This window comes from Saccoglossus kowalevskii, chromosome 14, assembly GCF_978046115.1.
Source record: "Saccoglossus kowalevskii chromosome 14, keSacKowa6.1, whole genome shotgun sequence".
Classification (NCBI taxonomy): domain Eukaryota; kingdom Metazoa; phylum Hemichordata; class Enteropneusta; family Harrimaniidae; genus Saccoglossus; species Saccoglossus kowalevskii.
Window position 1 is genome coordinate 6,072,550 of NC_140654.1, and position 16,398 is coordinate 6,088,947.

General features: G+C 35.9%; 3 protein-coding genes across 3 annotated transcripts in view; 1 reads left to right on the forward strand and 2 right to left on the reverse strand.

Annotated features, from left to right (window-relative positions):
- The window catches only part of LOC100379049 (WD repeat-containing protein 35-like), a 30,754-nt gene extending 23,358 nt beyond the window's left edge, over positions 1–7,396 (reverse strand). The window contains exons 1-9 of the mRNA XM_006813647.3: positions 7,273–7,396; positions 5,173–5,290; positions 3,884–3,958; positions 3,330–3,422; positions 3,113–3,214; positions 2,666–2,826; positions 1,810–1,975; positions 1,061–1,206; positions 152–370 (exon numbers count right to left, since the gene is read on the reverse strand). Of these exons, the coding sequence (XP_006813710.1) occupies positions 152–370; positions 1,061–1,206; positions 1,810–1,975; positions 2,666–2,826; positions 3,113–3,214; positions 3,330–3,422; positions 3,884–3,958; positions 5,173–5,290; positions 7,273–7,296 (1,104 nt within the window). The 5' untranslated portion in view covers positions 7,297–7,396. The remainder of the gene's footprint in view (positions 1–151; positions 371–1,060; positions 1,207–1,809; positions 1,976–2,665; positions 2,827–3,112; positions 3,215–3,329; positions 3,423–3,883; positions 3,959–5,172; positions 5,291–7,272) is intronic.
- A 184-nt stretch (positions 7,397–7,580) lies between these two features.
- On the forward strand, positions 7,581–9,963 carry LOC100366395 (large ribosomal subunit protein eL30). Its single transcript, XM_002732441.3, has 5 exons — positions 7,581–7,669; positions 7,788–7,839; positions 8,661–8,806; positions 8,998–9,128; positions 9,821–9,963. Exons 2-5 carry the CDS (start codon positions 7,819–7,821, stop codon positions 9,865–9,867), a joined length of 345 nt encoding a protein of 114 aa, XP_002732487.1. The 5' UTR covers positions 7,581–7,669; positions 7,788–7,818; the 3' UTR covers positions 9,868–9,963.
- Positions 9,964–14,643: 4,680 nt separating this feature from the next.
- LOC100367159 (kelch domain-containing protein 2-like) lies at positions 14,644–16,297 on the reverse strand. The gene has a single exon (XM_002732446.4). The coding sequence runs from the start codon at positions 16,038–16,040 to the stop codon at positions 14,775–14,777; it is 1,266 nt and encodes a 421-aa protein (XP_002732492.1). The 5' UTR covers positions 16,041–16,297; the 3' UTR covers positions 14,644–14,774.
- Between the last annotated feature and the right edge of the window lie 101 nt (positions 16,298–16,398).

Below are 16,398 nucleotides of genomic sequence, written 5' to 3' on the forward strand. Positions count from 1 at the left end.
TTCAACTTGTCCTTTTATGTGTACTCTGAAGGATAGTTAAATACAGACTGAATTAAGTGAATAAGGACTTGTTTCGATTTGATTTGATTTGATCTGCACTAAATGAAAAAAAAACAATACATAGAAGAATACAGATAATATTTTCACTTACCTCAGTGTTCTTGGTGTCCCAGAAGACAACACAATGTTCAGGCCTTTCTGGTTTCGTGAACGCATACACTACGGTATTCGCACAGTAACCCCACTTGTATTTAGGACGGATATTTGCAAAGTAGATGAAACTATCCACAGCCAATGCAATACGCAGACCACCACCTTCCCACGAACAAGACAGCATCTGTTTTCCAGGGACTTTCAGAGTTCTCAGATGCTATGACACAAAATATAATCATGTCATGAGAATATCATTGTTAGCAATACAGTTAGGTATTCAGTCAAGTGATTCAAAATTGGTATGAGTTTGACAAGCAACTATAAATAAATTATTTTAGAAGCAAAATTGACATTTACATGAGTAATGATGCAAACCTCATACTTCAAGTGATTAATTAGACTTTATGTAACAGTTCACATCATATACTTGTTGAGTAAGGGCTAGCCAAATTGTGAACCAGATTTATTTGTAACAGGATTAAATTATGTCAACCCAGATGACGGCATATAGAACTGATTGACCAATCACATCATACTACCGGCACTTTGTTATGCACATTTTATGACTTATTAGTTCTGTATTATGTAAGTTTATCATGATTAACAAAATTGCCATTCACCCATTTTGACTAGAGTGGATTATTACTTTAAAATACTTTATTCTAGCTGGAATTAATTTTCACTGAAAAGGCTTTTTGGGTGTTTTGTATGGAATTTATTTTCACTGATTTTTGGTGAGTTGAATGTAAAATTTAGGAAAACAAGTATATTCGCTGGATTTTATTTCTTCCTTCAGTGAAAATAGAGAAAATTAAGTATTTTATAGTAGTCAGATTAAGCTCAAATATTCACATAGCTTCATAAGTCTTTCACAAATCTTGACAAAACACGTTTTAAAAAATAATACCTCGCCAAACGGTGTGTAGAACTGCACTACATTGATGTCCTTGTCTCCTTGCTGCGCTTTCTGTGACCCTGCTATGGCTAATACAGATCCAGTTTGGTTCCATTGGATCTGAGCAACATACATTCCAGTGTCCAATAGAACTGGATCTGAGATATAACAGTAAAACATGTTACTCTAGGTAAACTTAGAAAGTACTGTAAACTTTTATATATTTGCCACAAGAAAAGATTGCCTTTCGTAAAATAAAACTGTGATATAATATGACAGAATGCCATAATCTCACCCTGATGTTTGTTGGTTATGAAAGTTATTTTCATCGAGTTGTATCCTGTGACCATATTTTCACAGGTGAAAATAATATAACTGACAATAAACCTGTGTTTGAAATTTGTCATGATCCATTTTTCTTTGCCACAACACATAAATGCACATTACGAAGAGAAAATGGCAAGCCTAACACCTAATCTGTCTCAAATTAGATGCTCCAGGTGCTTTTAATTCTGGTGTTCATTGTCTGTAACACCTGACCAAAGGATTATCCAAACTGTGTTCAACAAATTAAAATGCATGTTACAGGCTGCTTTTTAGTAAGACATGTCCTAATTTCTTGACAAATTATGTCAGAGAGGAGTGACTGAACATAATTTGGATAGTTACTTGGGGCAAATGTCATTAGAAGAAGAGTACATGGAATAAAAAGCAAACAGCCTCACCTACATCTGAAATATATGTTTTAGATGCGTACTTACTTTCGTCCATTTCACTTCTCATGACCTGAGCTCTGCCATTATCAAAACATAGTGCAAGACATGGACACCCAGGTTCTACGTAACCGCTGCTACCATTATACCATTCAAGGCCAGCAATCTTTACAGCACCGGTCACGTTTGTCAAACAGAACAAACCCAACTTAGACTGAAAGTCAATGTAAGAAGTAGAAACAATCAGATGTATCACCATGGTGATGCAGCCACATCATAGGGATGCACAATTTTATTTAATTCAATGATGCACTGTATGTCAATATGATGTAGTGTATTGTCAGTACTGTCTGTGATTTGTCATACATCAGTGTGTCAGCGTGATGCACTGTGATGGGTTGTATATTTGTATGTGTGGTTGTTGCACTGTGTACAAATATGATTCAGTTGTAGGTCAGCAGTGTTCATGTGATGCACTGTATACCAGCATGATGCACTGTCAATGTAATACACTGTGTCTGTGATGATAGTGTGATGCATGGTATATACATCAACGTGATGCCTGTGATGTGCAGTATGTCAGCGTGATGCACTATGATGGGTTGTATATTTGTATGTGTGGTTGTTGCACTGTGTACAAATGATTCAGTTGTAGGTCAGCAGTGTTCATGTGATGCACTGTATACCAGCATGATGCACTGTCAATGTAATACACTGTGTCTGTGATGATAGTGTGATGCATGGTATATACATCAATGTGATGCCTGTGATGTGCAGTATGTCAGTGTGATGCAGTGTGTCAATGATGCACTATATTTCAGTGTGCAGTATGTCAGCATAATGTGCTGCATGTAATTATGATCACTGTAACATGCCGTGCATGTCAGACTTCTGTAATACTTACACAGAAGTTTCCTTGTGAGTCAAATATCTGGGTTTCACCATTAGTCATACCAAATAACAACAGTTTACCATCGGCTGACCATTCAACCTGACATAACTGCATTCCTTTTAATTCTTTACCCCATATTCTGTTGCCATCCACTGAACCAACTATTACAGCACCTATGGACAATGACAAACAAAAATGTAGATAGTTCTATATAAAGGCCCAGTGTTGTCACTGTCATGAAAACTGAAATGATGAACTCTAGTCTAGTAAGAAGAAAACAAACGTTTAGATACGTATATTCACATGTATCAAATTCACACATCTCAGCAACCCATCTCTGTATATTTACAAAGATGAATTTTATTCTATAGTCACTATGACTTCCTGTATTTATTAAAGCAGGACAAACTGTGCATTTTTTTTTATCTTTATCGTAAACCGTGTCAGGATCCAACTTACCATCCTCGTACACAATGCATATTTTCTGTCCATCTGCATTCCACGCCATACTTCTTACAACTGATTTATTACGATTATTAATCATCTCCTCATACCATGAACCTTAAATAAATTTAAAAAATGTAATCAAAAGGTAACAAAATATTTTCAGTAAACATAAATTCAAAGCACAAAAAGCTTGAATACTGAAGTGAATTTGATTTTAATATTAACTCACCTTTGTATAGCATCCAAACTATAATTAATCCATATTGATCACTGGTTGTTAGTTTCTGGTAATGTTCATTCCATGTCACAACCTGTACGGCTCCTGTTTAGTGAAAAGGAAAAAGATTTATTCTAAGATGTATGAAGTGCAAGTAAAACTAGGGAAGTTATCATACTTGATTCTTGTTGGCACTACAGAAACTGCTAGGAGGTAGAAAGCCACTGTTACTCTGGTTTAAGTCTGCGGAACATCTACCTCAAACTATATATCCTTATCTCGGAAGTAATCACTTGAGAGTTGAAATAGCTTAAACACAGGAATTTTCAGAAATGTTTCTCTGTGAAATTGTTTCAACATCGAACAATTTTTTAATTTAAAATGGCCACGAGAGTAGAATTTATGATAAGAAAAAATCACAAAGTCATTGTTTCCATGAAAATCAAAATATTAAGATTTTGTACCGTTACTGCTTTTCAATTTCTTATAATTTTACTAGTTCAAAATTAGGAGTATACAAAAATTATTCTGATTACTGATTCATGTATGCATTGTCTAAATCTTACCACTATGTCCTTCTAAAGATTGATTCATTGATAAATTACTTGGTGCTGCCAAACCCCTAACCTTAGCATCTTTACCTGCAATAGAAATAATCAACATATGAGTGAAAAACAACTTTGAAAAAAATAAGAATACAATAATTCAAAAAAAAAATTTTCATTTTACAAGGAAATGTTTTTTGGGAGGAGTGAAATTATTTTTTTATCTGCTAAAATTCTGAGAAAAAATTTCTGCAGTTGCAGCTTCTAAAGAAAAGTCTGCTAATTGCACAATATATAAACAGCCATGGTCTTCAACCATTCAAACAATATGTACCGGTACATACATAAAGTATTTAATTTGTATGTGTGACCCAAATTGTATGTCTCTTACAGCAAGTCTCAGAAATATTGGGGCAGCCAATTTGCAAACTCGCTAGCTTTGGTTTTGACTAAACGGTTGGCCTTCGAATCTCGCTAGCGCTGTCTTGTTGTCACGCCCACTTTGGGTGAATCTATATAACAGTAGGGACCCTGGTAGGGACGATTGTCATACTTTAGAAGCTAGTCAGCGACGGCCTTACAGTTGGATGGCGATTTCGCTTTCAAATATACCAGAGAAAGTGTTCTATGTTCTTCGTGTAATGAAGTGATGTCGAATTTTATTAGCGGTTGCCCCAACGAATTGTTTGGATGTGAAAGTTTGTTTTCTCCCTGATTTGTAGGAATCTGTTTCTCAACTTGTCTCTTTATTTAGTTTCAATCAGTGTTCAAGATGGCTACCCCCATATATATGGTAAATATCAGTGGATTGTATGTCAGCTGACTGTGGATATTCTCAGACTTACCAGGAAAACTACGTATACATTATTACCCCTCGCAAAACAAATCATTCAGGGGAATCCAAACATGTACCTGGCTACGTACGTAAAAGCATTCTATGTCCCCTAATGCAATATAGGCTCGCCCAGAGTGGACGTGACCAAGACAATTCCTTAGTGAGTTTGCAAATTGGCTGCCCCAATACTTCTGAGACTTGCTGTAACCCCTCAAAGCACCAAAGTCCAATTCAGGCTCATTTACAAAATAGTTTCATTTATAGTCTGCTTTTTTCTACATAAAAAGTTACGAAAATTTTAATTTTTTTTGATCAAAAAACTAGAAGCAATGTCACATTTTGTCTGTTTGGTCCAAAAGTAAGAATGAATTCAGTGAAAATCACAGAAAATGTGAACAAATTTACCCATATTTGAGCAGGAAAAAAATCAATCCCTCAAAGGGTTAATGTTTTTAAGATTTATAAAGCAACTCACTTTGCTGTGTTTCCAGTTTAAGTACTTTAAGTAATCCATCTTCTCCACCGCATGCAATGTAGCCCTGTTCTCTGTTCCATGAAACACACTTCAATTTGGTGTTGTTAGGTATGGCAATCTGTGAAAGTTAAATGACAAAAACAACTGAAGGTCAAAATGTGCAAATGAATTCTACAGGTATACATGAAATGTGGTGTTGGGCATTGAGGCTACAGTCATGTAACAGTGATTGAAATACAGTGTGTAACCATCATGAACAGTGTGTACAGGTATGTTGGTTTTGAGAATTACATCCACAAAACTTTAATATATAGTGTAACATACCTCAAATATTGTTAATAAACTTTGTTTAGAAATGTGTTAATTTATCATACTCATTTAGCCCTTGCAGCATTTTGTGATTATGGTATTTCTGGAACCATACAATGTGTGGTTCTCTATGTGTCACACAAAACTAAGCACAGGGGAATTACATCTATTACTATTGTAACTTTTTTGCACCATTGACTTTTGGTTTAGCAGCAGAGGTCAATTATATATGCATATTGAGCAGCCTTAATTTTTTTATTTTTGTACTGGCATAGGTACAGGACTATATGCACAGTTCAGAGTGAACTTGAGTATTTTGAGCCTTATGTAAGCAAAATTCTTATAAATCTAGTGTAGTTAAAACAAACACCTGATCAGTCTCAGTCAAGTTACAACCATATTGTTTTTCCATTTGGAAAAATAGCAAATCTCAATACTTGTCATTGTCAGACAGCCACAGCTCTAATCGAATGCACCTTGTGATTGGCCTTCATTTGGCCCAATTACGAAATCCTTAGTCACTAACAGACATGACATATAAACAATGTTTTGAGACACATTTGTTTACATTGGCCACAGGTATGCTGATTTTCCTTACTAAAAATATACAAAAAAGGCAGCATTCAAAAACAGGTTGTCCAGTGCAACTTTTCTCAACACCTTATTGAAGCTACCACTGTATAATTAGAAATTAGCTTATATTCTGATCAGGAAAATTATACCATTATTTATTATTTATCACAACAAAAAAAGGAACTGCAAATTATTTTTTTCCTAACACCTAGTTTAGAGATCCATTTTTCACCACGAGGTAAAGGGTTGACATTAGCTTTTAAACTCACTTTCCAAAATGTATGTTGCCTATATATTTACTATAGGCTGTTTCTTGTAAGGTAAGTCACTATTCAGTTGTCTGAATGGCAATTTTACTTGTATTTCGCTATAGAACTACCTAACTGCTGTAATTTCGGTTTTGTTTTTCCCTTTCAAGTATGTGTGGGATTTATTTAGTATAAATAATTTTTTTTTAAATTTTTCCTGCAATTTTTTTCTTGGCAGCTACATGTTTTTTTGTTTTTTTTTCAAATTCTAATGATCAACCCCCATAAATAGCATATAGGAATAATATCGGAAATATTTGTACCTTTCAGAGAGCATCGAGGCATACTAATTGGGAAAATCAAAGCAATTTCATTTGATGCCAACATAAATAATCTATTTCATAGAGATTCATAACAATTTCGTCCAATATCAACATTGTATTTAAGTTACATGTGTTTGGAAATTTTAAAACCTCACAGCATAAACACAAATAATATTATTATATTCTTAGTTCAAAACTATTGCATTTCTAATTAATTTTAATGTTTTTCAAATAAAAGGCGTTTTTTAACCTTGAGTAGTTAAAACTTTCTTTCACTTTTAGCTCAAAATCAGAGACAGTTTAATTTTGCTTGTTCAGTATTATTCGCATGTCATTTCTAAGTAAGAGTATTCAACCAGTGTCATGGGACATTTCTATTTATTTGCTATAATTTGGGTTAAAACAGTAAATTTAACTTTAACTTAACGACCTTTGTCTGAAAAGACAGGTCAAAATTTTAGATATTTTGAAAAAATTACCAGCAAATTGAATCTGAATTACTGATGTAGTTTGTTGACAATAATATTATAGACAACATCACTGAACAACTTGTCTATGGATTTGAATGGACTGCTTCCCTGACGACTGCCGAATTATTGAGTTTTCTGACGATCATTTCGATATTACAGGATAAAACTTTGCCATACCTTTTTACTTAAGTAGATAAACATTTTCTATCGTGTACTGATACCAAATATCAATAAAACACGGTGTTCGCAACAATTCACCTAGCTCCCAGCTCGTCTCACTGCTTCACCATCGCCATTTTGAAATTGGTATTTCTTCTAAATTTGCATAATCTCGCTCCAGACGTCGACGTATACAATTTTAAAGGTTTGGTAGGCAACTAGTAATAAACAATACACAAAACACATGTAATGATTGATATGCGGTTTCTTGGAGAATATTTGTTTAGTATTTCTCACCGCTACCACCACACAAACGAATTATTTGATACAGGACAGTTCGAGACTTCAACGAGATCACTCAACATCCGGGTATGCATCGTTCTCTTTCTCCCTAACGTGGTCACACTTACAGGTTGTGAGTATACGACTGTCGTCAAATAATTCTTGTTTTCAATCGAATTTCGGTATTTTTTTCGCATGTTTGACACTCGTTGGAATATAATAGATTATAATACTCGTTTTATCTCCACCAGTACCAGAACGTGACCCAAAAAAACAGCAAAAATGGTGGCTTCAAAGAAACAGGTACCGTAATAATAATAATTTCCCAACTTCAGCCGAGGCGCTTCAGTTGTGGTGCAATCATTTGTAATGCTAATCGCCTTTTTCACACTGAATCTACAATAAATTTTCCTCATTTCAGTTGTTTTGTGCAGCAGCCATAGAAGCGCAGACACACCAGTGTGTAATGTAACTAAATATGTGGTATAGACAGGCACATGTTTGGGAGTAGGGTTAGGGCATATCAATTATTGCTTTGCCTTGTGAAGTTGTATTATGTGACATCACTTAGCGTAATCCCTTAGAGATTTGGATTATGGAGAAGGGTTGGGTACTAGGTATACTGTATATCAACCTAAACCTGATTGCCATTGCACCCATTCTTTTTAATTATATTAATATTTAGGATATGGCCATTTCTAAAATATCGACTATCAAGTGTTTTCTTTAGGTATTGTACTAAGCCCTAAAATGTTTGATCAGGCAAAAAGATCTTGTGCATCTTTTTTACCAGTTGCACAAGAATATTTTGTCTGCCAAAATAGCAGTCATTTCCAATCTTTGCCATTAATATCACTTGGTGTATATAACAATAATATAATCTAGCAAGGTGTTTATGTGCATACATACAGCACTAGAACTATGCGTACAACATTATTATCTTTTAGGAATCACAGAATGCGTGCTATATCAGTGTATTAAACGCTTAAAACAAAAAGTGAAAGGCCTATGATTGGCACTTCTCTCAAGATGGTTGAGTTATTACCATATAAGAGTATTAGCTCGGCCTAATTGTTAATTTAACTTAGTTTATTAATATTTTGGAATGTTTTTGTTTTTTTCAGAAAAAGGCCATGGAGAGTATTAACTCTCGTTTGGCACTTGTCATGAAGAGTGGAAAATATCATCTTGGTTATAAACAAACATTAAAATCGTTACGTCAAGGCAAAGCCAAGTTAGTCATCTTGGCAAATAACTGCCCACAATTGAGGTATGTATTACAGCCAAGTATTGAAATAGAACCCTGAATTCTTACATGAATTCAAGTAAACAATCACTATTTATTTTTCTTATATTTTGTATATATTGTTAAACCCATTTTGAACCTGACACATCAGAACTGTCTCTGTTGGGTATTGTATATCACGGTCTAAACTGTTAAATTTTTAATTACTTGAACAGGAAATCTGAAATTGAATACTATGCCATGTTAGCCAAGACTGGTGTCCATCATTACACTGGTAACAATATTGAATTGGGCACAGCTTGTGGTAAATATTTCCGTGTCTGCACACTCAGTATCACAGATCCAGGTAAGGACATTGTTAATTAACTAACTGAATCAAATGTGAAGCTGATGTTTTTCAGAATCAGACTATGTATTAACTGGTCCTGAAAAGATATAGAATTTGAAAGGTGTAATGAAGTACTGGGAAAAACGTCCTAGAAATTAACAATCCGTAACAAGGGCCGTTACTGATGCAAAGTGCTCCATTGAAATCACCATTAAAATGTGACATGGATCGTTTGGACAATCAGCTTAAAAAAACCGGCTCATTGCAGGCCATTGTGATTATCACATTGATGAAAAAAGGGAAAATGACCAAAGTTGTGACGTTCTCTCTTATTTCAGCTTCACGACACTTCATGAATAATTACTTAGTTGTGACTTAGTAGTCATCAGTTCAGAGTTTAGAAAAAAATAAAAAACGAGGCCTTGTAGATTCTCCTTCGTATGTGAACAAGTCAAGCATGCTGGACACTGGAACTTAACAGTTTGAGTGTAATCAAAGTACATTATGCAACACCTACATTTGTTACACAATTAAAGATAGTCTGTGTACCCATCTTAGTACTTAAAAAATACACCATAATCAAATATTTTGCCATTCCAGAATTGAATCTTGTATTTTGTTTATAGCAACAATAAAAACATGCAGGATCTGTCTCATGTCAATGACTTGTTTATTATCAGTCATATATACAATTTTGTTTGTTCCTGTAGGTGACAGCGACATCATCAGAAGCATGCCATCAGAACAGCAGGCGTAAACAGAAGAAAAAAGTTTCTTGTAAATTATCAATTTATTTCTCAGCTGAAATGTCACTTTTAAATCAGTGAGGATTAAAAAGGGGTTTTGAACAAGATTCCAGATTGTTGATTGATGTGTTGTTAAAGTCTACCAAAAAACTAGTGTTGAGGAAACCCAGACCAAGGAAAAAACTACTGAAAGGTTTGAACTTGGACTTCAGTCAGTATAAGCCAGAACTAAAAAAAAAAAAACTTTCAAGAAGCTCCTCTGATTAGTACAACTGGTAGCCAATCAGGCACAATCTTGTAGCCTGCTTTGCATTGACTCCAGGGAGTTAAGCTGTGTTACATGCACTTAATATTTGCAGAACACCATTCACTGATTGTGATTACTAAGAGAAATTATAAAATCAATTGCTTTGGCAACAAATTCTGAAATATCTGCACTGAAAGTTGTTTAACCATGGTATCAAATTCTGGTCTTTAGAAACTTGCGCACTCAGGTGTAATGTTGTAAACAGAACACCGAGAACCAAAGGAACCTACCCCCCCAATCTCGCACAGAAACAGACTGATGGCGCCTATAACTTATAACTAGTCTATTGTGAAATACCACTTAATATTATAGGGGAGCCTTCCAAATTGTCGTGTTTACAAGTCATCAAGACCAACCAGTTATGACTTTGTATTCCAAGTTTGCAAATATATAAAAAAAAATTACTTTGAGAACAATCTTAAAGTGGGGAAGTCAACTGCGCATGTGTCAAATGCCCATAGCGTAATTGTTTACAAACAAGCGTCTACCCATAAGTCTTTGCGTGTGTTATCGTCGCTTTAAAATCATAAAATGTGTATCATAAAAGAGATGCTACTAAACAATTTTGCAAAGTGGGAATTCAACTTTAATGCAGCCCTGGTTGTTAGCAATCACTTGCTGCCATTTTATGATAACCATAGCAACGTTGTGAAACATCCATGATGTTCACACCTGTGTATTTAATTTACATGCGTCATAAAAGCTCTCGGCGCGGGGGGGGGGGGGGGTTATCGCAATGTATTCAAAAATAGGGACATGGTGCATTTTCTCCAGATTCAGTCACTCGATCGATGCCTTCAAAAGTATTGTAATCCTGGATACCAGTTTATCAGTCAACTTGGGAACCCACTCGCCATTGTCCTGGAGTGTTTGCTAATCTTGACCTCTTGTCAGTGGGTGATAATGACGTTGATTGGCTGACATGCATAGCTAATTTTTCGGCCAATGGATGACAGTTGTGCAGTTCTCACAGCCACTATATCAACTGACAGTTACCATAGACAACAGGAAGACTATGCTGGAATATTCCTTCATTCCATACTTCCAGTGTACAGTGGAAGGTTGGGTGCTGATCAAGCCTTTAACAGTATGTAGAAGGCCTCTCAAATTGGGCCTTGAATTAGCTCGGGTGTGTAGATGACTGCAACCTAGACTTGCTTGCAGTCCGTCGCGATTTCGCTAAAAATTCTTGAAAAATAAATATAAATTGCATTAACGAGGGGTGAACGTGAAAGTCATGTTACTGCGAAATCCCAACAGACTTGCCATCAGTGTAAGCGCACTCACATTACCGGCCAAATTCAGGCTTGTAAATGCCTGTGTTTACTTGTCGCACGCTATGTTACCATGTTGTTGACGCCAACAAAATTGAGTAAAACAACCATTGTTTCTCCGAGAACACAAGAACTTCTGTATTGTGTGCAGTCTTGACATCGTAAAGGCAGACGACAGGTAAAAATTGCTTAACTGGCAAGAAGACCCTTGCTTGCAAGGAGATTGAAGTCGTTATTGGCGAGGTTGTTCATCCGCTGTTGCAGACAAATATCACCAGTCGAAGTTGTTTAAGGAAGGCGACGGCTATCGCAAAAAATATCCCCAATTTGAAAAAGTTGTGTATGGTTTCCGGGGTCTCAGTTGATCAGTTAATTAGCCTGGCTTCTGATTGGTTGAAACATATGAGACATGTCAATCATTACAAGCCCAAATCTGGTCGGTAATGCGAGGGCGCTTACACTGATGGCAAGTCTGTTGGGACTTTCGCGTTCACCTCTCGTTTACGCAATTTATATTTATTTTTCAAGAATTTTTTATTGGAGTCGCAACAGACTGCAAGCAAGTCTAACTGCAACCCAGACATATACCACAATGATAACTCAGGTGTATAGGTGACTGCAACACAAACATATACCGCATAGTATTTATTAATATTTGCACATTTGCTCACATAAATGTGAGTCCAAGGCCTGGGAGCTTAAAATGGGTTTCCTGAACAAGGTAATGTGAATGAGTGGTAGACCTGTGCTAATAAAATCTCTTCAAAATACAATGGATTGGTAGAGTTATAATTAAGTTACCTCTTCAGGGTTTTGATTTTGGTGAGTGACAGGCAAGTGATAGATGACTGACAGGCGAGTTATCACTTGGGTCTGGTGTAATAATGATCCAGCTTAAAAAAGGTGTTAGGTTATATGTACTTCTATTGGACACACATTTCTAATAAAGCAAATGCGGTACATACAATAGAAGGATAAATTATGTAACCTCATAAGCAACTGTTACATTATTACAAATGACTCGGTTCTCCCATGGTGACTTATTTTAATAACAGGTGCTCACATGCAGTGCAATATGAACCATATTCTGTCTTTCCAAGCTGAGAGCTAATTAAAGCATTTCCCATCAGAAACTCAGAAGGGGGGGGGGGATAAAACCGTGAACAATATCTTTTCTGTCATTTAGTTTTGAGTTAGATTAGTTTCTGTGCTATATTTGTTTACTTTTCCTCTATTGTCACACCCCCAATACATGCAGGATATTTTTTTTTTTAAGTTAACCCCTCCCTCCAATTAAAAACTACCGTAAAATCTGTATTAAGAGCCGCATTCCTAATAGAAGTCGCACCCATTCTTTTTGAATAATTGAGAACCAAAAATTCATCATTTCTCATATGTGTAGATGCTCTAATAGAAGCCGCATTTCCTTGGTTGCATTGTACCATTTTAATAGAAGCCGCGGCTTCTAATACAGATTTTACAGTACTAGTTTGATTTTTTAGGGTATAACTTTTACATTGAATAAAATCAAAGTAAAAATGCAAGAAAACAACAATTTCTTTTTTATCACACACAAAATCATCAATAACAAATCATTTTTATACAGCAAATATCGTCTGTGTTTAGAGATCGTCAGATTGATGTTATACTGTACTACTGCACTTGCTTTTATTATTAATAGCACATGTGCTTATATAAATCACAAAGGTGAAAATAAGTAATATCAGAGGTACATTACTTGGGGTTTGCAACTACAGTGACATGATACCAAGATCCCGTTTCAATCTCGCTCTCACATAAGTGTTCCAACTCAGAAAAATTCGAATGTGCATGCCCGAGGTAACTAGGATACCGGGATGTCCAGGTGGATCAAAATAGCTGCTCACGATATGACGGATTACGATAACTATATTTTCAGTACATTTTCGATGTATTACATTTTTTCACTATGAATGTGGTAATACATGTTTTATTGTTTTATTACAAACCGCCTATGTCATGTCACAAGATCGTAGCACCTGTCTCGCTGTCTACGAGATGAGACTTGAATGGGATCCTGACATGATGTCACCATACAGTACTATGCAACATTGCAAACCCCAAGTAATGTACCTCTGGTAATATTTAAATATTTCAGTATACATAACATAATTTTGGGCCTATATTCGCTAATATCTCTGCTTCTATTAGAGATGTGCCTGACAGAGTGAATATGGTGTATTTAATTTTATTCAATTAACTTCAAAAGTGGCTATAAAAGTTTACACAACCAAGAAATGCAGAGAGCATATATTAACACTACATAATAGTTGGGCTTAATATCCACACAACAAACAAACCAATTCCTTTTATTTTCATAATTATTTATAAATTTCACAATTCGAACTGAAACTGAGGTTTCTATTGGCTGATGGAATAACATTGGAACATTTTCATTGTGTAATGTGCACATTGATTGGCTGGTTCTAATGCTATTGTAATCTATAAAAACAAAGAGAATGGGTTTGTGGTGTCAATAGTACTAATTTCTAATAATTTTAATTAAAATCAACAAACATAAGCTTAAATTAGATGTGATGTGAACATAATCTTAATCATCCCTGGACAATAATTACCCATGAAGCTTTGTACAAAATGGCCAGCCTACTCGTTAACTACTAACTCACCTCTGAATATTCTCTCATGAAATCAAATTTTCATAACTACAAATAATAAACAATAACTTTTTTTATTTTCTGGCTTGGAAAATGAGAATTTCCTAAAATATCATTGGGAATATGTGTTGGTTTAGAATAATGCTGTAAAACTATTTGTTTTTACCAACATTTAATTTCACTATTTTGATCTTATTTACTCGGGTTTTAAGTTCAAGAATTTGCCAGGGAAACAATGAATTATACATGTCTGTTATTTTACATGTTCGTGTGGATTTAATTTTAATAGTGAATTTTGCTTATCAATGAAAATAAAACCAACTGAATAATTAATGCTTTTACAGTAAATACTCAAACTGTTGTAAAGAAGGTGTTTACATGTAGGTACAGGGATTTATTTCATTTGGTCATGCAACACCTAAATCTCAATCAGTATCATTTTCTACTGCCTTTCAGTCTAGAAAATTATTAGAGAATGCCCTTTTGAAAGCTGTGCCTTAAAGGTGTATTGTTAGTAACATTTGACATGTGAAATAATAAAAAAAAAAAAATATGCTCATTAAATATGCATAATAAAATAAATACAGTTATGGTATTCACACTATCGTGTATTAACACATTCTTGAGTTATTGATCTGTGTTGGAAGATTTCCAAATTCCTTCTTCTGAGTACTTCATAGTAATTATGCAATCAGACATGAATGTTTTGATTCTACACTTCCTGGTTGCAGCTGTGTAGGTGGATTGACAATAGCATCCAATCGTTTCTCTAGTGTATCTAGTACTGATCGCGGCAGAAGAGTTACATGTTCTTTCATGATTTCTCGGTACTGGATAACCACATCCATACAAGATCTCAGAAGAGACTTTGGCGTGAAGTGAATATGGAAAAGGTCATAGCAGTGATCACTATCTTCGGAACCAAGTATGTTATTTTGACACCCAGCAAAAATGATGACTTCCCCACCAACATTAGTGGACACTGCAGTATGCCATAATCTTGGCCTCCATGGTTGTTCTAACTGTGTCCATATTAGAGTTTGCGTATTCAACACCCAACAGTCTCCTAATGTCTTACACTCTGTGTCGAATCCACCATAGAGCAACATATGAATATCTGTCACTCGAGTAAAGGAGTGCCAGGAACGTCCACATGGTACATCACTATTACATTCAAGTTTTTCGCTCCACTGAAATGTATCCAGGTTGAGAGAATACAAATCGTTTATACGTGTCTGGTTCAATCGGCCGCCGAATATATACAACTTATTTCCAATCACATCCCCAGCATGAGCGGCCCTTGGTGATGGAGTCTCTCCAATGGTACGCTGCTCTGTCCAGCAATTAGTGTCTATATCATACACGAATAAATGATTATTCCAGCCACGTCCACGATCGGGCGCCCAACTTGTCGTAGTGTCCCAAAACCACTGCCCGAACATTGCTTTGCATCTAGGTTCTGGCCCAAATCCACCAAAAACATAAAATTTATTATTATAAATCCAACTGAGTGCTTTGTCTCTCGGGCTTGGCAGGTCACCTTCCGGCTCCATTAAGGTCCATTTTCGTGTTCTAAAATTCAAGCAGTACAGCCTATCAGAGTTGCCCTCTCTTCCAAATCCACCAAAAACATAAAGAGTATCATGGGAAATGGCACAGCAGGCACCAGACATACCTGGTGGCAACTGGTCTCCGTCCAATGTTTCCATTCTCCAGCTTTCCGCTTCAATGGAATAAATCCACAGTTCATGATTGTCCAAATATCGATCGCTCGGGATTGGCCCTCCAGGTAATTCACGGAAGCCACCCCAAGTAAACAGATCGTCCCTGTATATACATGATATATGACCGCTCCTAGGTAAGAGTACTGGCGGCGTCCTCGGCTGTCGTAATCGCACAGGGCTGTCACTGATTCCGTTGGTGTACTCAACAAAAACACCGTTGGACATTTTGCTTCGTGCTTTATCCTGTTACGTAATCACAAAGACGTCACGAAGGCCAACTGGGCTGCAAGGAACCGATTATGTCGAGCTGACGTCAGAAAATGAAATTACAGGGAAGCCACGCAAACAAATCAATAAATTAATTAGGCGACGGTCACAAATACATTTATCTTAGGTCGCTGAGAAATGTTAAGAACATGTTCAAAACGATTCATCCAGATCTGGCGCTGAAACGTGCGAGAAAACTATAAAATATACCACGAAGGTCCGTGAACTGAACGTGTGAAATTTATGTTGACGTGAAAAGTCGATTAGATGAATGTTTTTTACCGCCCCCAACGTTTGAGGCCAAAGGTCAACAGAG